We start from the raw sequence: 27992 nt of genomic DNA, 5'->3' as shown, positions 1-27992 counted from the left end.
AATTCTTTTAATAGGGCTATTTAGAAATTGATGGCTGTTTCAGGAACTCTACAATGATCATTTTATCTAATTCAAATCTCATACAATTAGATGCACTCAGAGCTTTAGACAGACCTACTTTTATGTTTCCACTTGATAGAACACGAGAACAAGGCCCTAGGAGACAAATCACCTGTTTGGCTACAAGTGGCTGAACTTAGACATCCAGCTCTCATTCTGCTCCCTTTAGTTCCTCCTTAAAATATCAGTTAATGCTATAAAAGGAGACTTGTAAGTATTTTGTTAAGTTTTGTGGATGAAATTAAAGCTAACTTCAAGACAACTCAAAGAACATGCAAACTTCAACAAATAAACCCTAAACTTGGCAACTTGTGGTAAGTATCCTCTTAGACTTTAAAATGGGCTTCTCATGCGGAGAGCCAAGTTGTAACATTTCAGACAGGAGGGAATCCTATTCAGAAAAACACTGCTTACATTACTGATGGAGTGTTTGTTTTGTAGTCCCACTGTGTAACAAAGTTAAAAATAAATTCACATTTATTGTCATCAAATAAATGAAATTAATCAATAAACAACCAGTAATTTCCCTAAAATATTCCCCCTCTTCCCTACCTAGCAAAGTTATCCTAGAATCAGCATGAATTATTTTAGACATCTAAGTGTCTAAATCTAATTTAAGAGGCTGCTTATTTTAATATGTGAAGTGGGCATTCTAATAATAATAACTAACGTGTAGAACTTTCAGATATGCCATCTAATTTGATCCTAAAACAATATATTTTATGACCATTTTATAGCTCTTTTATTCCCAATTTTCTTAGCTAATAAATAGTAAGGCTGTGATTCTAAAGTCTGCACTGTTTCTAACACAGTTTAAAACTTCTAGAAGTCTCCTGTCCCAGTATCCTTAAGGTAGAGATTGATGAACAATCCTAAGTAGGCCCTGAGAAATCAAGAACTCGGAAACAAAACACACCGTGCTGAAGATTTTTTATCTTAAAAATAAAAAAGTTTTGCTGCAATTTAAACCATGTTTAGTTAACTATGAAATACATGTGAGGAATGGGTTCAATCCTCAGAACCACATAAAAATAAATCCACAAGATAAAGGTATTTGTCCATCTACAACTAAAAATTAAAAAAAAAAAAAAAAAAAGAAATATGAATTTTTCCAATCTCCACTTGATACAGAATCAGAAACACATCACACTGGCTTGGCCCATCACTGGGGATGGCAGAAGTGTGCTCATTCCCTTTGAAAGATGCAGCACTTCAATGTATTTCTTCCCATAATGGCTAGAAGGTCACCACAGCTTCCCGCCTTCCAGGGTGAGGATCAAGGCTCATCATCTGCCTCTCACTCGCTCACCTCCAGATAATCTGGGTCTGGTGCATTCTTCACTGCTTCATAAAGCTCTGCCCCATCCTGCAGAGCATGGACTTGCTGTCTTGTTAGTGCACGTGACGGCATACACTGTTTTATTGTGTTTTCTAGGGGAAAAAAGCGTCCATATGAGTTAAACCAAACTTGTAAGAACAATGCAAAGTAGAGAACCTGGTCCTCCACTGCCCCCCGAAAAAAACCACAAAAAACCCCAAAGAAGGGAGATTAAAAAAATTTTTAAAAACCATTTATCTGCTAAAAGTTTTTCTTGGAAAATTTAAAGCTGGTATATTCATGGTTAAAAAAAATAGTCATATGTAGAGCTTACTTAATTTATAAATTAGGAAAATGGTTTCTCTTATTGATTCTCTATTCATGAAAATAGTATAAGCTATAATAATTTGAAGTAAATAAAATCCTGGAAGTCCAATTTTTCTGTAACTTACATAGAATATGAAGTCAAATAAAATATAAAATCATAAGGAAATGCAGGAAATTATAAAATTGTGAGCAACCAAAAAAGGTATATTAGAAAAAGTAAATTTATGTGGTTCAAATATACGACATATAATTTTTCTTATTGAAATTGATGCCATAGGGATAACAAGTCCTTGTTCTAGGTATACATGAAAAGTGACCACTCCAAAGACAAAAATGAACATTATATAATGTAGATAAAGACACTAAGGAAGAAGAGTAACAGATGCCTTAGGGAAAAATAATCTGATGGTTTCCTCCTTGTTGCTCTTTTTTCTCTAACACCACAAAAGAATTCTCTAGATACTTTAGCCCTGAATCTTGAGAGGAAGTTTACTTAAGGGCACTGGAAAATGCTGAGGACATGTCATCTGTTACTGTCTGAGATAATTATAAACTTCTAAAAGGTCAGTGTTTTGAAAATAAGCAATAATAATTTGAGATAAGTTCAATGTTTATCTGTGCACCTGTGTAATATTTAAAAAAAATTCCGACTCAGAATTAAAAAAAAACTAATTATTATTCAATGACAATTCACTTAATTACAAATATTAAATTAAAAGCCTTTAACCTTTCTCTTATGAAAAATAATAATTTGTAATATATAATGCACTTCACCTTCGTGCTCTTCAAATTCTGCTTGCACTTTGGTGAATAGGGCTTCAAGTTTCTTTTGGTGTGCCTCTGCATATCTCGCTGCTTCCTTTTCTTCTTCTCTTTCATTGCGAAATATGTACAATCCAGAAGATGTCTTCTCCATCCACTGCATAATGTGTTATATTAAAACAACAACAACAGAAACAAAAACAGCTGGCAGGGTGCATTCAAATTATCACAAAAGAAAGAAAATACACAGTAAGCTTCAAGAATGTACCTTACCTGCATAGGGTATACTCTCTGAACAACAACATCAGCGCAACCCACATTTCCTCCATCGCTGAACAGTGATGACAAGGGCAGAGGAAAAGGTCTAGGATCAGGAAAGAACCCAAGTTTGGTGTACCAGCAAGCAGGTCGAGTACTGTTAGCTGAAATCTGGACAAATTAATGAAAAACTGATTTAGAAGTTAAATACATACTCAATTCTATTACAGATTTCCTAGAGTTTTCTTTCTATTAGAGCTGCTTTAAAAATATTCATTTTGAAATGCCTTGAGAAGATTAGTAAAAAAGTAAGAAAAAAATGAAAAGTATACAGCTGGGAGTGGTGGCACTCTTCCATAGTCATAGTGACTCTGGAGGCTGAGACAGAAGGATCTCTAGTTCAAAGCCAGCCTCAGTTAGGTGGCTGTCCCTGATCCCACTAAAATAGAACCCAGGGGACTCTGTTCTGGAGAGGCTGAATTGCACGTATCCCATACTCTGAACACTGGGTAGATGCAATGAGGGTCGGGGAGACATGTTATTACAGTGAAAACAAAACTGAAGTGAAAATCCTTCTGCTGACAATGAATTTCCCTGGTGCTTCCTTACCTGGCTCACCTCTTGGTATATTCACTGGTATTTGAGAGTCTTCTAATTTAAAACACAAATCCCCACCTCTCTGCCCTATAAGCTGACAAGTCCTTCCCTGGAAGTAATCACCAGCAAGGAAGTCTACAATCTGAAAGACCCAAACAAAAAGAAAAAGAGGTTCTCACAAAAAAAAAAAAAAAAAAAAAAAAAAAAAAAAAAAGCAGAAAGCAGAAAAGACAAAATGAAAATAAAACATTATTCAATTGCTTCAGAAAGATAAGAAATTATATCTATAAAACAAAAGCCAAATGTAGCAAGAAACAAAAAAACATTTGGGGAATAATGAAGGTCTTCTGGAAATAAAAAATTATGCTGATAGAAACAAATTCACTTTAATGATGAGGAGAAAGAATTAAGAACTATTTTAGAAAAGGGGTTGAGAAGAGACAACAAAATATAAAATAGTGGGAAAAGACTAGAAAATTATAAAACTAATCTAGGCAGTCTAGTACCCAAATATTAGGAAACAGAAAAAATAAGAAAATTATCAAATAATCACTTTAAGAGAATTTCACAAAACTTAGTAAAAGACACTGTTCCTAGATTGGGTACGCTGAAAACCCACCACAAAAAAAAAAAAAAAAAAAAAAAAAAAAAAAGGACATTGAAGTAGCATTTGAAGTAGCATACTGTGAAATTTCAGAATACTGGAGAAAAAATAATATTAAAATCCGACCACATAATGAAGGACAGAATAAAAATAGCAATGAACTTAGTTATAAGCTATACTAGTAGTAAAAGCTGTATTAGAAGAAGTCAATAAAGAAATGTCTTCCAAAATTCTCAAGGAATTATTTATTTGTTTATTCATTCATTCATTCATTTTGTTTTGGGGACTGAATCCAGGGATGGCTTTACCACTGAGCTACATTCCCAGCCCTTTTTATTTTCTATTTTGAGACAGAGGCTCACTAAGTTGTTTAGGGCCTTGCTAATTTGCTCAGGCTGGTCTGAAACTTTCGATTCTCCTGCCTCAGCCTCCCAGGTTGCAGGGATTACAGGTATGCTTGAAGGAATAATTTCAACCTAGATTTCTATACTCAGCTGACCTTACTAGAAGATTTCAAAAAGCTTCAAGTATGCTTTTTCTAGAAGACTCTGGAACTTGTGGGTCCTTAGAATCAGGGAATAAATCTAAAAAGATCACACAGAATCCAGGAAATAGGGTTTCTAGCATGCACACACACACACACACACAAAGGATAAGAAGTCAGTGGTAAGGATGCAGAAAAGTAAAAACAAAGACATTTAATAACTCCAAGGAAAGTACAAATGATAAAGAAGGAAATGTGGTTATAGTTGCAAAAAAATATTTTCATAGTTATTATAATGTAAATGCTGAGCATAAACTTCACCAGAAATTATGCTGCACTGGTATGGGGAAATAGGGAAGAGAAACATGTGATGGTGTTGGTGTAAGAGGTCTAATCTTCACCTTCCACAGCAGGAAGTTAATAGTTACTGTTAAACTGAAGGGGAAAAGATAAGGCAGTATGAACAAAAGAAACAGCCATGTGATTGGGAATGGTTGCTTCTGAAGCACAAAACAGGATGAGAGATTTGTGCTAGGACTAGCTTTTGTTTTGGTCATAAGCCTTATATTACTTGAGTTTAAAAATTATGCACAGACGCTGATGTGATAAAAAGAAATAACAAACAAGAAGATGAAAGCCATCAGAACTTTGATATTCTAAGTAACAAAAACCAAAAGCCTGTTTTGGCTTGATGAAAGGCCAAATAAAATCTCTTTACCTTAAAAATGTTTAATTTATGAAATTCTCCCTGAATTAGAGATGCAGCATTCAACAGAAGTAAATTTTCTACACAGTTACCTCATCAGTGAACCTATATGTGCAATATATATATATATTTTTTTTTTTTTGGTGCCAGAGATTGAACTCAGGGGCACTCAACCACTGACCCACATCCCCAGCCCCTTTTTGTATTTTACTTGGAGATGGGGTCTCACTGAATTGTTTAGCACCTTGCTTTTGCTGAGGCTGGCTTTGAACTCTCAATCCTCCTGCCTCATCCTCCTGAGTGGCTGGGATTACAGGTGCCCGGCCTGTATGTGCAATATCATCAGTAACTTCTAATGGCAATGCTTCCACCATTCAATATGACATGACAATATCCTGTTGTATTTTTAATTGGAACTATATTTAGCTCAAGAAATATCTCTGGCTTTCCCCTAAACAAGACAAATCTGCCTCTTACATTGTCAGGACATTTTCAAGAAATACAGCAATTTTACTAAACTTAAGTAAATTTAAAATTTTAAGTATACAACCTCTCTTGAATTTAAATGAGTCAGTGACTTGATTCTTATCCAGTGTGCATTAATTTAATTTACCTTTAACATAAGAGATTCTGGGGCTTCAAGAGGTGTACAGGCATCAGGAGAGCCCACCAATTCTGCTCCATGAATAACAATCTTCTGACCCACAGCTAGTCTCCCATTCTTCAAGAGGGCTAAGAGGGGAGGGTCCAACTGGGCCTTGACAGCATACCATCCATCTGTAAGTTCAATAATAGCCGCTTTCTTGGCATCTCCACCACTAGTTTTATTGCTAGAAGTTTCAGATATATCGGTGATGGATGAAATGATGTCAGAAACACAGAGAACAAGTGTTTTTGCAGCTGTATCATCCCTTTCCAGAATCTTTTTTATAGCTGATCTTCTGCTTCTATCAATTTCCATATCATATCTAAATATGAAAAGAAAATGCCTGTTTTCGGAATTTCTCTAGAATTACACTATAAATGAAGTCACTGAATAACTGGGAATAAACTTAATTTAGCAAAGCAATACTGATAAAATACTTGAAAATTTTGGGGGTAGAAATACATTTTTATATTGTTAAAATATGAATACTAAAATTTAAAAATACAAAAATGCTTTATTATCAATATCTGAAAACTTGATCAAATTAGTCATATTCTCATATTCCAAGAGGTTGAAGAGGGATTTGGGGCAAGAGAAAAACAAGAGGTAATGTATGAATCAGTGATCTCTCTTAAGTTGGTCTGAGTAATGACCAGAGAACAGCTCTATACAACATGAACGGCAAGGTGGGATGGGAACTGGCTCATGCACCATCTTTAACAAAGAAGTCACAGAACAAAAATCTGAATTATACCACAGTATATGATTACTTAATTTAATACTTTAAACTTGCCTGTATTTTAGTTGAAGAAGCACCCTTTCTGGATTTAGGCATCTATTAGCAAATTCCTTAGGAAAAGCAAATTCCATAGCTGCCAGTTTCCATATAATCCATCTGTAGTGATTATAGACCCAAACTCTAGAAATAAGTTTTGGGTCAACACCTGGGGTGTCACACAAAGCCCTGAACAAATAAATGTAGAATAATAAGATAACAACCACACAGGATAATAAGTTCAACAACTACAACTATTCGTTGTAGTTTGCACAACTACATTGTGCAAGATGATCCATATGATCTAGAAGTAACAGAATTTTAGAAAATTATTTAATATGTATCAAAATAGCATACTCATAAAAACTCCACTTAACAGAATAGTCAATACAATGCTTTCAACACATAGAGTTGTTGCTGAAAAATGAGATTGCTTATTTAAAATGGTTATATTTTAGATTACTTTTCTTATTAGAGAATATTTTTAAGCCAGGGGTGGTAGCACATGCCTAAGCCACTCTGGAGGCTGAGGCAGGAGGATCTAAGTTCAAAGTCAGATTCAGAAACTTAGATCCTGTCTCAAATAAAAAGAGCTGGGATGTGGGTCAGTGGTAAAGTGCCCCTGAGTTCAATCACCAGTATCACACACACACACAAAAAAAGAGAACGCTTTTAAAACACACCAGAGCACACCCTTCCCTAGTCCTGGTGCTTCCTTGAGCATTACCTCTCTTCTCTACCTCTAACTCCTTCTCCTTTCCTTCACTCACTCTAAGCCCTAAGACAACAGGAGTTCTCAAAAGAGAACTTCCACAAGTCTCCCCTCATACCTACTCACCACAGCACCTGTGTCCTTCTGCTATTTGTGTACCAGCTCCTGCCCTGTCGCCCCATCATGGTCATTCACCTAGGAAATGCCTCCTCTCCTGCATCATCAGTTTCTTCCCTCTTTACTGAATGACATGTATCAGCATAAAATAGCTTTTTCCCCTACCACCTGTCCAGCTTTATCTGTTTTCATAGTACTTACACCTTCCAACATAGAAATTAGTCACTATTTTAAAATTTTTTTGTGTCTTCCGCCCCCACCAGAATGCATGACTCATTAAAGCAAGGATCTTTTTGTTTTGCTTTGTTTTGACAAGTGTCCAGAATAGTACTTGGCACATAGTAGATACACAATAAGTATTCACTGCATGATCCAAAGACAACCCATAAGTGCCCCAACACTATGAACCCTGACCACTTGACTACAGGGCAATCACTCAAGCTCCAGGTTATGCATTCTATTTAGTACATGAAAATAATACAACGGTTTTACTAAACTTTTCCTACTAGAAGCTTCAGCAGATGTTTGTTATGTAAGATACATGCATGACATGGTAAACAGGGTTCCTGTTTTAAACTTATAATCTAAAAGAGTAAAAAATATCTTCAGGAAAAAAATATTTTACCTCGTTCTCAAGACTATTAATTTTGGAAGGATGCAGAAATTTTTAAAAATAAGGGTTCTATAGAAAGAAGTCCCATCTTTTGCATTTGGCAAGAGGTGATACATCTTAATGGCAAAATTATGTTTGTGTAAACATTAGACTCAAAAGCAGTTATAGAGTTCCTAAATTATTGATGTTTTAGAGCACTGAGATTTTTCTAGTTATTTGGTATGATATTTAAATATTTCTGTTTAACTTTTAGTGTCTATATTTTGTACTTATTAAAATAAACAATGAAAAGGAATACGACATAAATGTGCATGTATGTGGGTAAGTCCAATTCAGATATAACTTATCAACTTTAATTTTGTAAATGCACAAGAAAAAGTCAATTCAAGAAAACCCAATTCATTAAATCCCAGGAAAACCATGTTCATTTTTCATAAGATTTTAACAGAATGCCTACTGAATCACAATACACTTAACATGATTAATTGTATAAAAAACTGATTTCCAGTCAACTTTATAGAAATTATAGTATATAAAAAAACTAACACAAAATAATTTTGCATACAATACCTATAAAATTCTTCTTTTCCAGCCTTTCCATCATTGGAGGGTATGAGCCATCCACCATCAGCCAACTGAACTCCATTTTCAGCCCATAAATCTTCCTTACCAAAATAATCCTGAGTGTGAAACTGAAAAGACCCTGCATTTTTGCTGTTAATCTTTATGCAATGTTTAGAAACACCATACATATAGAGCTGCACAAAATAAACAGTAGAAAAATTTGATAATGAATAAACAATAAACATTTTGTAGAATAAAAACAACTGTAATAAGTCAAAACTGAATTTGCCAAGAATTTTTCATTTAAGTACTAAACTATTCAGTATGAAATATTAAACTGTGCTGGGGGTTGAGCACAGTGGTAGACTGCTTAGCACAAGGCCCTGGGTTTGATCCTCACCACCACATAAACATAAACATCAAAACAAAAACAAAAACACAACAAAAAAAAAAAAAAAGAAAAAAAAACTTCTTAGCTAGAAGCAAATTTTAATGTACTATAAACAACCTAAACATTCAAGAGTCTGCTGTACTTTTTTTTTTAAAGGCTATGATTTTTTTTTTTTTTTACATTTTCTTTCTTAGTTGTAGATGAACCCAATAACTTTGTTTCATTTAGTTGTTTTTATGTGGTGCCAGGGATCTACCTCAGTGCCTCACATGTGCTAGGCAAGTGCTCTACCACTGAGCTATACCCCCAACCCCATTTTTATTCCCTGTGTATAAGCTTCATGCTAAAAATGCCACAGGAAGGCACTGTGGGGATAAAGAAACAACGTATGAAATCTCCTGAGTTCAAAAGTAAGGGAGGAGGAGAACAGGGAAGAGTGCCAGCATTACTGAGGCCTGGCCCGGTCTCAGGACGAGTTACCGCAGCATGCTTAACCCAACATGTCTGCTCCTTTGTTCAGCGCTTCACTCAGGGGTCAGACCTTTGATTTGGAATTCTGGCTCTTTAATTTTCTAGTTACATGACTCTGGGGAGTTATTTAACCCTCTCTGTGTTTCAGTTCTCTCATTTGCAAAATGATGGACAAAATAAAGGTATTTTTCATTCAGGGTGATTGTGAGCACCGAGCAAGATAGAAACAAAGCATGCAAAATGCTGAGTGCTCAGTGCACAGAAAAGGCTCAATAAATGTGAGCCATTAATATTATTTCTATTTTTTCATTGTGAAAAATTCTACCTGGACAGTAGTAGCTTAACTACTACTCTTTTAAAAATGTAAATAGCCTTCAGAAGTTCAGGGCTATGAGTTATTCACTTTAAATTTAAGGTGACTACTAATCCCCTAATGCTTAACTGAGAGCACTTACAGCAATGAAATAAATAAGATTTGAAGGGGAAAGAGAAAAAGGAGTTTTGAAACCCAGACCACTTTGGTAAGGAAAGGCATACCTGGCAGAGAGGGAGGCTGCCAGGTACGTAGATGGATTAGGAAGCACAATGATTTCATTCATCCATTCAGGTACTAATTTGTTCATTCTTAAACAATTTGCCCAAACTTAAACTGTTAGTGGAAGGGTGCTACAGAAGATACCAGTATTATAGACAAAAGCGTACCTGTTTGTGAGAACATGCAGAGGGAGCTTGGCCTCCTACTGCTGCTTTCAGAGAGATTCGAGGCAAAGCCGAGGTTTTTGCAAGATACAGACTGCCTGGTTGTGGAAAGATATGTTGCCCTTGTTTCTTTTTAATTCGCATATCCTGCTTATCTCGGGCATTCTGAAGGCTTGTAATTAAATCTGTTAAAGACCAAATAATTAGCAAAAAATAAAACTGAATGTAAATTTACAAAGTGCAACCTCAGCTCTATAAAATTACATGTATCAATTTACTCTAATTTTACATGCCTTGAAAAAAGGAGCCCTGATTACTTTTAAATCTTCAGGGATAATAAAATGTCAACTTGTCAAGTTGTATACAAAGAACAGAAATATATCTATTACTTTTATCTTAACTTTGGAAGAAAAGTAGTAGCATGATAAAATATATTCCATGAGAAACAGTTCTGGATTGTGTGTCTAATATTCTTTTTTTTTTAAAACAAGAAAGTTCACAAGTTCTTTGGGGAAAACAAAACAAAACATTGGAATAATTTAAACCTAATCTTTGGATTTAGAAAATCTAAAGCATTAAAAAAGGTTCTGAAATTATTAATCACCACAAAATGGGGAAACCCTTCAAGGATATAACTTAAAACAAGAAACATCTAATAACCAAAAGGCAAAAATGGGTCACACAAATTATCTTACAAACCTAAAGATTCTTCTTCACAGTTTGTGAAAATTATAGTTGTTGCTTGGTTGTTGCTGTTTTTGTTAAACTGATGAATCTCACTGTCATTAATATTATTTTCCTTATCACATGAGCCATGTTCATCTGTGTTTTTTTGTTTTTGTTTGTTTTCACCCAAATTAATATTCTTGGCAACACAATGTTCATCTCTGAAAAACTGTGATTTAGTTTTGAAAGGTGGGACAAAGATTTTGGTTGATTTGCGTGTAGCAATTGACTGTCTCATTTTTTCATTTCTTGCAGCAGGATCTTTAAAGAGTGGCTGTTCTGAAATTTGCAAATTGCTTGGAGATTTTTCCGAAGTCAGATGTTCATAAAGATGAGGTTTAGACAGAAATTTCTGACCAGGTACAGTAAAATTTGGTTTCTGGATTTCTTGCTGTTCCTTAGTTGTGCTACATTGGGGAGAGAATATTTAAGTCTGATTATTAAGCTATAAAGGTGCACCTACACATGTTTAAGTATATGCCATTTTTGCCGACCCTCAAATGCTACATGGCAATTCTATTCAGGTAATTGTTTTGCATTCATCATGGTTATCATTCCAAAACAATACCGTGTTTTTCTAGGTTATAACTGTTTGTACACATTGATTCCTAGCCTTTGACTTTACAATCTATGTAATACTATGAGTACAATACAGTGTCAAAAGTGGATCTTTTCAGTGTGTGTCTCCTTCAGTTCTACCACAGGACTCCATTCTTATAGCCTTTACCAGGGAAATATCTGCCCATCCTCTCTGGCTTCTTCCTTTACCAGAACTCTTGACTCCATCTAATAAGTCATTCTACTCAGGAGCCTTACTCTTTCAAATATTTTCTTAATTTTTTTTTTTTAAACTTTATTTGCTTTACTTTTTTATATGGTGCTGAGGATCAAACCCAGTGCCTCACATGTGCTAGGCAAGCGCTCTACCACTAGGCCATAAACCCCAGGCCACTTTTTCAAATATTATCCTACCTCTCTCCTCCACCTGTTTATACATTTTTTTGAGTGCCTCTTTATGTAGGCTGAAAGTCTCACTTGCCCTTAAAACACAATTTTCTCAGCCTTATTTCTACTTCAAGCTAATATTCATTATTACTTATACTCTAATCAACTCAACAGGTAAGGGAAGGAGCAATAAATGCCTGTCAGCAACAGGGGAGGGGAACAAGATCGTTCTTGAATAGAGTTTTAACTAATCTTACTACTTCTACTTTATCAAGAGAAATACATGTTGCTGCTAATTTGAGTCTTTCGGGTTGTTTGGGTAAACTGGGTAGTTTCTCTGTTTGCTCTAATGTCAAGTTTTAGTTTTCTTTGGTTTACTACGTCATTCACGTTTTTGGCTTTCAAACTTTTGGTATTTATTTCTTTTGATCAGAGTTCTTGGGAATTACAAGTTAAAAATAATTCTCTTGGTAATTTTAGTAGGGTTTAGAGAAGAAGGAGAAATAAAAGGATATCTTCAATATCTGCCATCTTTTGTTAATTATTTTGAATATTTCCTTAATCCTTTTTGACCTCAGTACATCATCCACAAAATTAGAATATAATCAGTTTGTCTACTTTACAAAGCTTCCACGAAACTAAAAAAATAAAATAATGGTATAAACTGCACTATAAAATAATACTAAAGTACTGAATTATTTAATCCTGATGCAGGCTTTCAAAAAGGGAAGTATTAACTTCTTACTGCATATTAGTGCATTAATTTTAAATATAATTCCTAAGCCACATTTTTCCCTTATTAGTAAAAATTTTTAAAAATGTAAATATATCTCACCAAAAGGGTCCACAGATAATTGGCTCTAAAGAAATGTGATGGGTAAATAATCTTCTATCGTTTATTGTACCTAGAAAGAAAATTATTTTTCATTATCAACAAAAATACAATGGGAGATTTTATTTTCTATTTGCTTGTTATATCTCTTACTGTAAATACTTATACAAAATTTGATTGAATAATTATAGACTTTTAACTTTTCAATGCATATCATAGATATTCAGTAACTAAAGAAATGACTTGATTCTCAAATTGATAATAGCTGTAAACAACTCATAGTACAAACATAAAGAGAATCAGTTATAAATTTAGTCAACTGATGATAACAATCCTAACTCAAAGGTATTAGGTAACTCCAAAGTAAATATCAAATTTAAAATTTAGTCTTACAGAAGTTTAGAAGCAAAGCTTTGGATATTATTCATTCTTGGTATATGATTTATACTTAGTAAACTTTTAATTAATTAAACCATTAATAGGGGATTGACTGAATAAAGTCATATATACTGATACAGCCATATGATCAAAAACCATGTAACCATAAAAAAGAATGAGAAAGATCTCTATATACTCACTAAAGAGTGATCCCCAGGCAAATTTTTAAGCAAAAACAACAAAGTAAAAACAGTGTGTGTGTTTTTTTGTCTTTTTGAGGAAGAAAGTCAGTAGGAACACATACTTATTTTTACAAGAAGAAATCCTCAAAAGGATAAACTAAAAACTATTTAAAAAGCGACCAAGGGCTACGGCTCAGTTCAGTGGGAGAGTGCTTGCCTAGCATGCACAAGGCCCTGATTTCAACCCCAGTACCAAAATTATTAAAAAAAAAAAAAAAAAAAAAAAAAAAAAAAAAAGGGAGCCAAGAGGTGGAGAAAGTGGTAAAGAGCATGGAGTGACAAGGACAGAACTGACTTCACCAAGTATCTTTCTATAGCATTTGCAAATGAATTATGTAAATACTATATTTCATTGCACAGTAGTAACAGAATTTATGCTAAGTTTTTTGGTAAACAAATGGGGTATGACTATCATGCGAAGTTTTTTTTTTTTTAACTGTTCTGGTATTACTTAAAAATCATTTACTACTTAACTGTCTCTGCTGCATGATTATGATGCATGGAATACTTGTGAACATATGTTAAAACTGAATAGTCCAGGGCTGGGGAGATAGCTCAGCTGGTAGAGTGCTTGCCTTGCAAGCACAAGGCCCGGAGTTCGATCCCCAGTACCGCAAAAAAAAAAAAAAAAACCCAAGAAAAAAAAACAAAACTGAACAGTCCAAATCAATGCACATGATTTTTTCATGACAGTTTAGCAAACAATTTTCTGGTCTGAAAAAAAAAAAAAGTTAACATATTAGACATTGATTTGTGCATTACAATTGAAATACTTGAGAAAATTTACTACAGTACTGCAAAGTATGAACTACAAAACTTTATCTTCTGTGTCCAAGATTCTCTGCTGCTATCATTGGTTTAGTTATCTCACATGCTGTGCTCAGCACCACTAAGAAGTATTTACCATGAATACTGCGGTGCTCTAGACAAACCTCGCAAGTCGGCTTTTGGAAATATACTGACTGTGCATGTGCCCCAAGAATTCTAGGCTCACAATTTGAAGTGCATGAGAAGACAAATGTGTGTCCATATGCAAGCGTTGAACACATTGCTGCTATATATTTTTTAAGTGGAGTGAAGAACAGATCTATACCATGTGACAATTATGTGATGAAAGATTATAAACCAATTTTTGGACTGAAAAAACAGGATGTGACAATTATGTGGTGGTAAGGATTATGCAGTGAAATATAGTATGTTATTTATTCAGATGTTCAATAACAATAAAGAAAACAAATGGATACAAATCTAACCTAATTATCAAACTAAGCGTATATAGAATTATTTTGACTGACATTTGAACACAGTACTTTGATTATATATCCTTGATTATATATTAAGAATGTATTAAGGGTATAGCTAAAGACAAGAACTGCAAAGAATTCTCTTTGATTCTCAAAGGCTGGACAATGGAACCCTAAGGAGTGCTAACAGCTCTTTTAGAGGATCGAAGTTGTCAAACTGTCATAATAATAATCCTAAAATGTTACATGTCTTTTTCACTGTATTCTGAAACATACTTTATTGCCCCATTGTCTCAAGAAAATGCACTTTCATGATTGAGCAGAGTTGTACAATCATGACATTTCTTCAAATAATTAACATTTTTACTTGCAAGAATAGCCAACAAACTGCAGTTATTCACACTTGGGTATTCAGCAGACATTTTTTCAGAAATCAATGAAATGAGTTTATCAAGAAAACCAAATGACAATATTGTTGCCAGTGGAAAAATTCAAGATTTTAAATGAAAACCAGAATTGTGGAAAACTGTATCTGGCTATGTAATCTTGACAGTTTTCTAATACTTAGACTTTTTTTAGATCAGATCAGTGATGTCACTAACAAAGTCATTAAAACTATATAATAAAATGTGTCAACTCAGTGAACTAACATCTTACATATGACCAATGCATGATATTGCAAATACTAAAAATTCTCAATTTTAATTTCTAATATGGTACTTATCAATAGATATATAATTCATTCAAATCAATGTTCCTCAGGTCCTCAATTTTTAAGACTATAAAGAGGTTCTGAGATAGAAAAGCTCTAGGATAAAGCAAATAAACATGCAAATGTTATTAGGAACCAAAATATAAACATTAAAAAAAAATAATAATAATACCAGCAGCAATATCATATCTAGCACCCAAATCTCTTTTTTAAGAAACTATTGAGAGGATCTTCAAAGAAAGATAAATCTAGCACTGCAGAAGGGAAGTTGCAGGATTCTAGGAAATCTGTTTGTGATACTGGCAATAAAAAGCAAGGAATGCTCAAAGATTAATTAACACATGTACTTAAAAAAAAAAAAAACAAACCTGCCTCAAAAGCACAAGGCCCTGGGTTCAATCCCCAGCACTGCGAAAAAAAAAAAAAAAAAAAAAAGAAAAGAAAACCTTGGGAAATAGGTTGAAGAGGTTTCTATTTCCAAAATTGGGATAATTTAAACATCAGAATGAATGCTTCCTTTTTGTAAAGACATACAGTGCTTATGGTGTATTTTACCTCTCAGCTTTACATTATAAATAAAATACTTTATAAACTTTATAAATAAAGTGCTTTATAAATAAAGTAAATAAACTTTATAAATAAAAATCCATGAAATCAGTTTTACTCAATAAATAAAATTATTTGCTACCATTAATGGTGACTATTATGCCAATTTAATCCTTACTTTGAGAATTTATAACTAGAGGAAAAGAATTAAGCATTTATCCTGTTTTCTAGGACAAATTATAGCTTATTCTCACTTGTTTATATAAAATTCTTTGCTGAATACTGGCTAATAAATGTGTAAAGAGCAAAAGAATCTGAAAACCAATTTTTTACCACTGAGTTCAGAGAATTCTTGTCTTATTGAAAATAGAGGGGCTGGGGATGTAGCTCAGTTGGTAGAGCGCTTGCCTTACAAGCACAAGGCCCTGGTTCAATCCCCAGTACCTCAAAAAAAAAAAAAAAAAGAAAATAGAACCTATAGGACTTATTGATGGGTTGGATGTCAACAATGAGGAAATAAAACAGTAAAAGATAATATCAAGGTTTTTGTATGATTGAATGGCAGAATGCACTGCCCCTTTTTGAGAAAGGAAAGACAAGAGAGTAAGTTTGGAGCCAGGATGAAATGGAGTTCATCAGTGACTCTGAGATGCATATTTAGTAATCTAATGTGTCAAGTAGGCAAATGAATGATTCTGGAGTTCAGGGACAGGCTAAGCTACAAGATAAAACGGATAGTCACTGAAATTTAGACACAGAACAGATCTAAGGATACCTGGGGCACTCCTGTTTAGAGTAAGAAAAAATAAGAAAGAACCATAGAGAAGACTGTGAAAGAGTGGCCATGTAGGGAGAGAATGAAGAGATTATGGTAGGCTGAGAGATGATCAACTACAGTCAATGTGGCTAAGATGTAGGTAAATAAGGACTAAGAAGTGCCCACTTGGAGGGGCTGGGGCTGTAGTTCAGTGGCATAGTGCTTGTTTGGCACGTGCAAGGCACTGGGTTTGATCCTTAGCACCACATAAAAATAAACAAATACAATAAAGACATGTTGCCCATCTACAACGAACAAAAGAAAGAAAGACAGAAAGAAAGAAAGAAAGAAATGCTCACTGGATTTGGCAAAATAACTTTGGAAAGACTGATTTTGGTGGAAAGCTGGTGATCAAAATCCTGACTGGATTCTAGAACCTAAGCTTTAAATTATTATACTACTAATAGTTTTAAATTTAATTTTTATGTTTTTTTAAATCAAAAAGTGATTTTTATAATCATTTCACACTTTCCAATTCCACACAACATTCCCATTATACTAGGTATTATGAAGGAAAAGTTCACTTAATGAACAAGATATAAACAAGAAAAAAATATACAAATTAAACCACATTGTAAGTCTTTTCTGTTACATATACCAAAAAGAACTGAGAAAGATAACTAAGAATACTACGAATAGGACCTACAGAGGTGGAAAAGATATGAATAAAAAGCAAATTTTACCATCTGGAGTGCTTTTCAAAGTCTTTAAGGATTTTTCTTGATTTTCTATTATCCTGTCAAATTCATTTAACAAGCTTCTTTTGATTGAGGGTTCTCCTAAAAAAATTTTTCCACACACATTTGTAAAATAAATTATATCGGTTTTACTTTTTATAAGACTATCATCCATATTTTAAAACCATAATCCATTTTTATACCATTAAATAAAAATGCATAATTCTAATTTACTTATTTATTTTTTGGTACTGAGGATTGAACCCAGAGGTGCTTAACCACTGAGCCATATCCCCAGCCCTTTTTAATATTTTATTTACAGACAGGGTCTCACTGAGTTGCTTAGCCCCTTGGTAAGTTGCTGAGAGTGGCTTTGAACTTGCAATCCTCCTGCCTAAGCCTTCCGAGCTGCTGGGATTACAGGTGTGCACCTCCACGTCCAGCCCAATAATTGTAACTTAAATAGTGACCATTCTACTTTGAAAGAGGAAATGCACATTTTTGCATGCATGGGGCTGGGGACTGAACCCAGGGCCTTGTGCAAGGAAGGCAAGCACTCTGCCAACTGATCTATATCCCCAGCTAGAGAAACTGCATCTTTGATAACTAATTTCTACTACTTTTTGACCATTTAAATATAGGACTATTCAGCCAGGCATCGTAGGTGATGCACACCTGTAATCCCAGCAACCCTGAGGCAGGAGGATCACAAGTGGGAGGTTAGCCTTGGCAACCTGGTGAGACCCTGTCTCAAAAAATAAAAAGATCTGGGGATGACCTCAGTGGTAGAGTGCCCCTGGGTTCAATCCCCAGTGCTGCAAAAATAAAAATAAAAACAAACCCCACTATTTAATAGGGTCTATGAGTTTAAACAACATGTCCATCATAGAAGGCACTTTTTAATAAACTGGACTGAATATAAGTCTAGGTTTACTGTCAACAAGGACAAACAAATTTTCTTCGAAGAAACTTTTTAGGTGGTGGGCACAAATTAGGAGTCAGTAAACAGAAGAACAGATTTTTTTTTTTTTTAATTACCAAGTTACACTAAAATATCAGTAACACTTCTGTATTTTTCTTCGGCAGTGCTGGGGGTTGAATTCTGAGACTTGCGCATGCTAAGCAGATGCTCTATTGAAGACCTACATCTCTGGCCCCTAGTAATATTAACACTTATGGGTTGAGGATGTAACTCTGGTAGAGTGCTTGCAGAGGTTCATATGAAACCATTCAAGGTGTGCATTTCCATGTCATGCTGAAGTTATGTGGGAACAAGTACTTTGCTTTTTTGATGATTACAGGGAATCAATTTGTAGGGTTTAATGAGTAAAAATGTCTATTCAAGGCTTTATCAGATGTTAGATCATTATAAAGTGGTTTAATTGTTCTACAAGGACCTGCACTATTCAAACAACCACAAGTTGAAAAAGTTTTATACTTACACATAACAGAAGTAATGGAAATTGAACAGTAACACTGTTGAAAATGTTTAGAAGTCTGAGTTGTATACAGAGGTTGTATGTGGAACTGCAATGGGTTGCTATAAATAAAGTCATCATTCTTCCACACAAAAAAAATTATGAATACCTTTAAATACATGCACTTCTGGATTTTGTACTAAAGGACAACAAACAATTTTAAGTATTAAAAACTTACTACTTGCACATGAAGCAAACTCTGTATAGAATGTGAGCTGGGTAACACCTGATTTAAGTAAATCTGTAGAATGATTTAAAATTAATTGACTGGCTGCAGTCTTTTTTTGCAATCTGAAGGGGCTGGACAAGATTTTCTTTTCTTTTTTGTTTAAGACAGGGTCTTATTAAGTTGCCCAGGCTGGCCGTGAACTTCAGATCCTCCAGTCTAAGCCTCATGAGTAGCTCTGATTACAGGTGCATCATCAGAGTTGGCGAAGATTTCTGATAATGCAAATATTTTATGAATCTACAGGTTTTTAAAAGGAACTAGTTATTTAGGATCATCCACTCAAGAATTGTAGAGTGAGGTTTGGCATTTCCTTACATTGTAACTCATCAACAGTTTCAATCATTTAAGATTATTTCTAGTCAGAGACCCTACCAAAAACACCAAAACCTTACACCTCCAATTAACTAATAGTTGAACTAAGTTGTTAGATACACATTTTAAAAGAGAAGTTAGAATACAGTACATTGGCATTAAGATCACAATACTATAATAGCAAATATTTATAGACCTTCCTAGAAGAAGGAAATGAGCGACACCTATTATTACATGCTCTCTGCCTACTATGTGTCAAATTCAGTGCTAAGTGCTTTTAGATATATAATTTTATCTTTAAAACTACTCAGGGGGGGAAAAAAAAAACTACTCAGGGGGAGGTCTTATTTGCATTTTCTAGAAATGGAAACTAAGGCTCAGAAAAACCAAATAAGTAGTATAACTGAGTAGTATATACTACACAGTAAGTAGTATAATTAGAAACCAACTTTCAAATAAAGAGCCAGAGTATGAACCTCTGTTACAAATGTTATACAGGCTTTGTTATGATATGAAAACAAGAATTTAAACTTTTCTAAAAAAACTCAAACCTTTCAATAGTCATTTCTCAAATAAAACTATTTAAAAATCTCTAAAAATATATCAAGAGGCCCTCAAAACATGACTTCGTGGTACAGACTTAGAAATATTAAGTCAAATCACATTCCCCCAAACCAGACACAGGAGCCTAAGAAAATATACTTAGCTTATCTAATACTCCAATCACTAGCACAGAAAGACTAACAACTGAACACTTTTAAGACAGAGTTTGACAAAACCAAACTTAAATACTTACCAACTGACACAAGGGCATCTCCTCTTCTTTTTCTATTTCTTGAATTTAACAAAAGCATTTCCTCATTTTTTTGGCACATAAAGAAAGAATGTTTGGCATGACTTGGTGGTTCAGAATCTGTCAGTTCGCCATCTTCCATAAAAGCTTTGGCTATCTCAACTGCTTCTGTTTCAAAACAGTTTTCTGGATCTTTGGAGTAAGTAGAACAAACTTCTACATTTGTTTTCATAGAAACATCAGAAAAGCTTTCAGTTTTGCCAATTTCTATTATGTTTTTGGATAAAGTTTGTTCTTTTCCTAAAAGATGAGTATTCTCAACAAGTGATATTTTGGTTCCTACTACTAGGTATTGTTTGTCTTGCTTAAACTGAGAAAGATATGGAGATGCTTTAACAGAGTGGTTATTTTCTGAAGAACCATTTTCAACGTTATAGTTATTTGATAATTTAAATTCATTATTGTTGGTTTTTTCCATTTTAGGGCTTACAGAGTGTTCCACAATTTTTTTTTCAATACAAGGAAGAGGAAGCATTCTTGATACATCTTGTCTAGGTGCAGAATGCTGAAGAGTCTGTTCAGTTCTCATTAAATCAAATTCCTCTAACATTCCCTTAACTTTGTGTAAGGCACTTTCTGAAACTGTAACCTGTTTTCCGCTTGCTGTACTAAATCCAGAAAAAGAAGATGAATTTATGTTACACAGAAAGGTTTTCTGGGGTGACAGTACGTTTGGAGGGGCATGTACCACAGTCCTTTTTTCTCTTGTGAACTGGTTTGAATGTTCTTCATTATTCTTAAGTGATATTTTGGAAAAGAGTTGGTTGGCATTATCTTCTATCTCAGAAAACACCTGTCTTACCTTTTGCAATGAAGCACCTGATATTTGTCCAGATTTTCCACTACTTGTGCTAAAAATCCCACAAGCATTTGTAGACGAGAATGACTTGGGAAACTTCCCTATGTTAAATTTACATGTATCTGATGGTTCCAAATTAACACAAGGTGATACTTCAGAAACTTTCCCTGAGCCAGCCATTCTTTGGTTATGTTTTAAAACTTGTTCACATTGAATGTCAGCAAAATTCTTATGTGAATGCATACATTCTTCATTATCTGAAGAGTTAGGAAAAATAATATCCTCTGAATTATCCAGTGCTTCATTATGAGCTGTCACAATTTTTCTTTGGCAAATATCTGACTTAGTGTTTTGCTTAATTATATTACTGCAGTCTTCTGTAAATATCTCTTTCACTTTTCTTATTGTGTCATGTGAAACATAGACTATCTTACCACTGGCTGTACTGAAGGCTGGTGGGCCTATCTCAAAACTTTTGGTATCAGATATGGCCAAATTAGTGGTTGTACCTTTACTTTTGTAAGATGAAAAGTTAGTTGCAAGTTTCTGTACACAAGAGTCTTCATTTACAATTTGTGGACATGTGCCCGGTTCTCTTATAGTGGGTAACACTTCAGAAAAACTACTGTTTTTTTGGTTTTTGACAGTCTTCACAACTGGCTCAATACCAGAATAAATTTTATTTTTTGAGAGATAACCTGAATCATTACATGTATCATTGGAATGACAAAAATCAGAATGGCATAAATTGCTGTTGGACATGCTACTTAAGTAAGCTGAATCTTGCTTTTCAGAGAAATGGATTTTGTCTTTTTCAGTCATGATACTGTTTGAACTATTTTCATACAAAGGATTTCTCCCACAATCCTCAGGGTATTCCTTTAAATGTACAGCGTTGGCAGTATTTCTTTTTCCTTGATGATCTAATTCTCCTTCCCTAAGCAATTTTTTTGCTTCTAATAGTGAAGCCTGGTTCACAGAAATTTTTTTACCATTTCCTGTGTAAAATGCTAAAGCTGAATCTCCAATGGCTGAATAAGAGGAGTGATTTGTGCAGGAAGTTGTAGGACAGCTCGTAGTCTCTTTTTCTATGTTTTCATGCATTTTAACTTTCAAAGACATATTTGATGTTTTGAGATGTTCAGTTTGTCCATATAAATTGTCACTTAGCTTGGATAATACCCCAGTCTCATTAGAAACAATCTTTTTCTCAGTATCATTGAGAGAGTTACGCATTTCTTCACATTTGGGGACAGTTGTTATCTCACATGCTAATTCAAGCCCTTTGCAGTCCTCTCTGTCCTTTAGGGTCTTTGTATCTTGCTGAGTAAAACTGGTGATTTTACTAACATCTTGCTTTTTTTCATCAAAAATATTTTTTACTTTGTCCAAAGACTCCTTTGCAATTTTTACTTTCTTTCCACTAGCAGTATGAAAACCCAATAGGTTAGGTTCTTTGTTATTTTCTATTTTGCATTCAGGTTGTTGCTGGAGAGTCAGCAATTGACTTTCAGTATCAATTGGGATACCTTCTTTCAACATTTTGTTTTTAACCATGTCTACTGCCCCATGCCTTGAAATGTCCATTTTCTTCTTATTTATGCCAGAAAGTAATTTAGAATTGAAGGAATCTGAAAAGTTATTCAGTTCTTCTGTTTTTTGATCAAAGAAATTTACAACTTTATTTAATGACTCTTTGGAGACCCTGATATTTTTCCCACTTGCAGTCTGAAAGGATATATCAAAAATACCACAATCTTTTATACTGTGCTCCATCTTATCTGTAGTTAACTGTTCTTTATTGGAAAAATTAACATGACATGTTTCTTCAGCTTTCACAACTTCCAAACAAGTTAAATCTGACAAACTTTCTTTAAATTGTGTACTTCCCTCCTTAATAAACTGGCTGGGTAGCTTAAGATCTGTATTGTACTGATCAGTACATGGCAAGTCACTTTCATCTTTGCGAACAGAAACTGTATTCTTTTTACTTGAAAAACTGTGATCAGATTCTTCTAATTTACAAGTATTTCTACTGTCATTAGTACATCTGTTATCTTCATTTTCTGTATTTTTCATGTAATTTTCAGTATTTTCCTCAACCAAACTGTGAGTAGTTATTTCAATATTATTTTGTACTGTAAGTTGGCATTTATTATTTTTCTTGTTTAAATTTTTATCGTTATGATTTTCTCTCTTAAACATTGAAACTACAGAATCATGACATTTACTTGAAGAGAAACTTCTAGGATCTACTTCTGCACAAGTCTCCTTACTGATATACTCAATGTCACTAAACAGTTTCACAGCTTTTTGCAGAGCTTCACTAGAAATACTCAATTTTGTGCCACGAGCAGAATAAAAGCCTCTGAACTCTTCATTTTTATCTGTTAAATAACTAGAAGCACTTTCGTTACAGTTATTTTTTAACAAACAGGCAAACTTTTGTTTAACTTCAACTGCACCTTCAAATTTCTTGTTGCTATCTACCTTGCCAACAGATGAGGTGTCAACTGTGAGATGAACATCAACATCTTTCCACTCCTCAGAAGTGGTCTTTAGGACAGTCTGTTTTCCAGGTACTTCAAATGTATTATTCTGTATTATGTGGCTTGGCTTTCTGAACTGTGTAAATTCAAACTGACTTCCTGATTCTTCTAATATAGTAGAAAGTTCTGTAATTTCTGCCTTTTGGCTAGGTGTTAAATTAGGGTTTGAATTAAAACCTTGCTTTAAAGGCAACATCTGAGGGGCTGTGTGATTATTTTCAAAATCAGAAAGAAATTCACTACTGTGTACATATGCAGACACAGTATTAACTGACTGTGAATCAAATACAGGTTTGCTTAGTTTCTTCTGATTATCAAATGATAAGGTATTCACAATTTCAATGCAGGCTAAACTAGCAGGATACTGTTCTTCAATATCTTTGAAGAGTATTTTGCCTTGCTTAATGTTATGTTCAGAGGGTTTTATTTCTTTATTGGAAGCTGTTCTGAAGCTACCTCCAACACTATATGAAACTGGATCTAAGAGTGCTGCCCATTTGTCCATAAAATCATTATTTTTGTTTGATTTCATGGCCAAGGAGGTGTCTGATTTAAAATCTTGACCTGGAGTTACTTTCAGCTGCTGCTTTACTCTATTTCTGTTCTCCTCTGTAAGATCACGGACTGTACTTGATGAGTCAATGCCTTCTGAAATTGACACTTGGGCTGCTTGTTTATCACCCATGTCTGTATCTACTACCATGGTGGAGTTCTTAGGAATAGTTTCTTTTACACAACTCAGGTCTGCTTCACGAAATTCCTTGGTATTTCCTAAAACAGGGTTGTTCCTTTCACTTGTTTGAAAGACAAAATTATTCTCAACGTCTCGGAAAAGTTCTTCAGAGTTTGGATTGACTGTTATTTCTGAAATTAAAGGAGTTTTTTCTTGGCCCTTTTGGATTACTGTTACATTTGTATTTTGGTTGAATTGCATGTTCATTGAAGGTGATACTACCGTAACATGTTTTTCAGATAACAGCTCAGGGTTTTTGGAATTTTCATTTAGAAAACATGTTTCTTGACATTTTTCCATGGGAATGTTTTTGGGGGATTCAATACAACCTTCACAATTCTTACAGTTTAGTTTCTCTGACATTTTGTATGACTCTTTTCCTTTAGAAATCACACCTGGATCCTTGGAGCTGGGAGTTAACAAACGAGTGCTGGTATTATCGTCATCTAAAAGGCTTGTCTGTGATGGACAGGGAGTACCACTACATTCCACTTCTAAATGCCGTACTACAGGGTGACATGCTGTAACAAAGACCTTTTCTTTTATCTCTGAAACTTTTTGGACTTCTGCATTATCTTCACACTGTCTTTTCTGCAGGCATGACAGAAAATCAGTTTCTGGGACTATAAATGATTGTGGTTTTTCTTTATGAACTTCTGCTTCTTTAAAATTAAGATCCTGAGATTTTATTGTATTAATGTAACTATTTTGATCATTGGAACATTTCCTCAGAATTGTCCCAGAAGAGTTGGTTAAAGACAAAGTTGGTTCTTCAGCATCATTCTGTAAATAATTTCTTTTGACAGAGGTATGCAATAAACCTAATATAAGAACACAAAGTAATAAGATAAAATTAAAGTACTAACAATCACATTAACTAAATAGTTTTTACTGATAAGGTAGTATTTAAATCAAGAGTTGCACGAAAGTAAAACATGGGAATGTCAGATTTAAAGCAAAATTCTAAATACTACTTTGAAGTCATTACATTTTCTCACTAAAGATAAACAGGGCCTAGGTATTGTTTTTAATAATATGTATCAACTCAATCAAGATGAGTATCTCAAGGAAATAGCTAGCTACCATAAATTTTAAAATTTTCAAAATAATCTTTTTATTGAAAAATGGGAAAGTTCATTGTTAATACTTGTGTATTAGGATGTATAAAAGACAGGGAAATTAGAAAAGAAACCATATCCTTAATTGTTTGTAACAAAAAAAAAAAACCAAAAAATTTTTGAAAAACAGGGTCTATATAAGAAGGCCCCCAAAGATGTCCTAATCTCAACTATAAAGATAAATTAGTTAAAGTGTTTTGTTCAATTCATTTTCTCTAGCCTTTGAATTTCCTATTAGTAAGTCAAAGTTCTTAATCTCATTTAATCAGTGACTATACTATATACTAACTACTTTGTTGGCTTTAACTCTGATTCAAATAGCATCAAACATATTTTACGGAAATTTAACCTAAACCTTAAATAGTTCTTATGTACTTCAATACCACCAACCCTACTGACTGAGCCAAAACCACCTATTCACATTTTCTCAGAGGGAAATAAAAACCACTATGTTGCCCAGGCTGGACTCAAGCACTCCTATTGCCTCAGCCTCTCAAGTAGCTGGGAGTACAGGTGCATGCCCATTTCACACTTTAAAATCACTTCTTTAACATACAGTTTAGGAACTGTTAAGTGAACTGTTGCTAAAGCAAGAGTTTCACTGTGTACACTCTGGAGACCCAGAGACAGAGCAATAATTTGAAGCAATCTCTAAATATTTAAGTCTATGTAATAACAACAACAAAAAATCATTATTTTAGGACTATATTAAATTAGGTAGCAATTAGTTTTTTCTCTAGTTCTGATGTGCTTTAGAGAAAATATGAGTCAAGTGGTGCCACAATTTTACAGAATTGTCCCATTTGCATATAATAAACACTTTAAAAATTAAAGCAGTAATTAAGTAGCCAGGTTCTCAATGTTTATGAATCCAAAGCTATCTCAAGAGTGATAGAGTGGGTTATAACAGTGATGCCTATATTCCCAGCTACTTGTAAGGCTGAGGCAGGACTGTTTGAGCCCATGAGTTTGAAATCAGCCTAACTAACAAAGTGAGATGCTGTTACAAAAAAGAAAAGAAAAGAAAGTGATGGTGGTTTTATATATATATATATATAGTGCAAACTCATCAAACAGGTTTGAATGAAATGGTCCTAAAGACTGGTAATCAAAAGTGTTCAATGTAGACAGATACTGCCTGGGATTGCATATAAGCTAGAGATCTAAAGAACTACAGAAGGAAAGCAGGCAGTGTGTTTTAAAAAAAAGATCAATGAAATTTACATAGTTTATGTATGCAAGAGAACACCATAAAACCATATGCACTATTTGAAAAATAAAAAAAATATAGGTACCTGAATCAGAACTTGTAAATGTAAGTGGTACTTCAAAAGCATTTGCTTCAAATTGGGCTGCAGAATGAGTTAGCCCTGACTTCTGGTCTTTCTGTATTTCTTTTCCTTGATAAGATGATTCATCATTTATAGCATAAATAAACCTTTTTGTTTTTTTTTTTAAAGTGGATATTAAACCTTTATGTTTAGAAGTATGTGTGATAGTGGCTGGCCAGCTTCCATTATCAACTGAACTCGGACATAAAGGATCCTCCCTCTGTGAGCAAATAGCATGTATGTTCAATCTACTTTCAGGGGCATCAGTGTCTTCTTTAAAGTTCTGATTTGCTATATTATCCGAGAAAACTCTACTGAAAGTCTCTTTAGATGGTTCTCTTGTCTTGAATATAGACTTTTTGATACCCTGAAGTGGAGAAACTACTGGAGAAATTTCAGATGATGCCTGCATTACTGCAAGAATGAAGTCTTCATGAGATTTGAGATGCTGCCCCTCAACTCTCTTATCTATCAGTGTCTTCTCATTTATCATCTTTTCTGAATTTGGCAGACTAGAAATATGTGGCAAAGAATTTTCTGAAATAATACAGTCGGTACATTCTTTCCTGGTGTCTACCAAGTCTTTTTCTGAATTATTGTGGTTACAAGAAATATGCAATAGATGCATTCTCTCCGTCTGAGTTCCATTTAGATCTGAGAGGGTTAGCTGAGACCATTCGCAGCCTGAAGATGATACAATTTCGTTAGAGATTTTGTCACTTTCATTGCCAATGGGCTTCTGATTTCTTCTATTTGAATCTAAAGGACCACTACCACTTGGTTCAATTACAGATGCAAATGATTGTTTATTTTCTTTCATTTGGCTTTTAGCTTCTTCATTGAATTCATTCGTTCTTGTTTCATTAAAAATTTTTTTCCTGGTTTTTCCCATTCTTATTCTTTGTAGATTTCCTGTTTTATACTTAGAAGAATGTAATGAAAAGCTATCTTCTTCAGAAATATCTACAACTATTTCATGTACTTGATCTTCTTGTGCATTTGGCATTGACTTTCCAAGGTGGTTTTTGCAGCTATTTACTTTACGAGATGAATTCCCTAACATTTTCTCCAATCCTGTTAAAATTTAAAATAGAAGCATGTAAATGATATTTTATAATACAACTATAAAATTTTTATAATTTTATAGTTATAATTCTAAATTTTTATAATTTTAAAGTTATAATTCTCATAAACTTTATTAGGAATAATATATGCTAAATAATATATAATTCAGTAAGTGGTTATTCTCAGGGCTAGGTTTTTTTTTTTTTTTTTCAAATCAGCCTTCCCATATTCCTCTGGCAGAATCTGATGCCAATGTACCCAAAGCCCTTAATTCATATCATTCTCTAATGATCTTTCTTTAC

General features: G+C 34.0%; 1 protein-coding gene across 4 annotated transcripts in view; it reads right to left on the bottom strand.

The window, feature by feature from the left end:
- Nucleotides 1-27992, bottom strand: part of Brca2 (BRCA2 DNA repair associated) — a 65624-nt gene that overhangs the window by 16511 nt on the left and 21121 nt on the right. For 3 of the 4 annotated variants that reach the window (XM_047552202.1, XM_047552201.1, XM_047552200.1), the window contains 12 exons: nt 26590-27699; nt 20039-24997; nt 17230-17325; nt 12611-12680; nt 10804-11237; nt 10108-10289; nt 8550-8737; nt 6556-6726; nt 5730-6084; nt 2741-2896; nt 2480-2624; nt 1370-1491 (listed from right to left, as the gene is read on the bottom strand). In XM_047552202.1, coding sequence (XP_047408158.1) covers nt 1370-1491; nt 2480-2624; nt 2741-2896; nt 5730-6084; nt 6556-6726; nt 8550-8737; nt 10108-10289; nt 10804-11237; nt 12611-12680; nt 17230-17325; nt 20039-24997; nt 26590-27699 — 7988 coding nt within the window. The remainder of the gene's footprint in view (nt 1-1369; nt 1492-2479; nt 2625-2740; nt 2897-5729; nt 6085-6555; nt 6727-8549; nt 8738-10107; nt 10290-10803; nt 11238-12610; nt 12681-17229; nt 17326-20038; nt 24998-26589; nt 27700-27992) is intronic. The other variant, XM_047552199.1, reaches the window with a different exon arrangement.

The sequence above is a fragment of the Sciurus carolinensis genome, chromosome 5, assembly GCF_902686445.1.
Source record: "Sciurus carolinensis chromosome 5, mSciCar1.2, whole genome shotgun sequence".
Lineage (NCBI taxonomy): Eukaryota > Metazoa > Chordata > Mammalia > Rodentia > Sciuridae > Sciurus > Sciurus carolinensis.
This window is presented reverse-complemented; position numbering and strand designations above follow the sequence as displayed.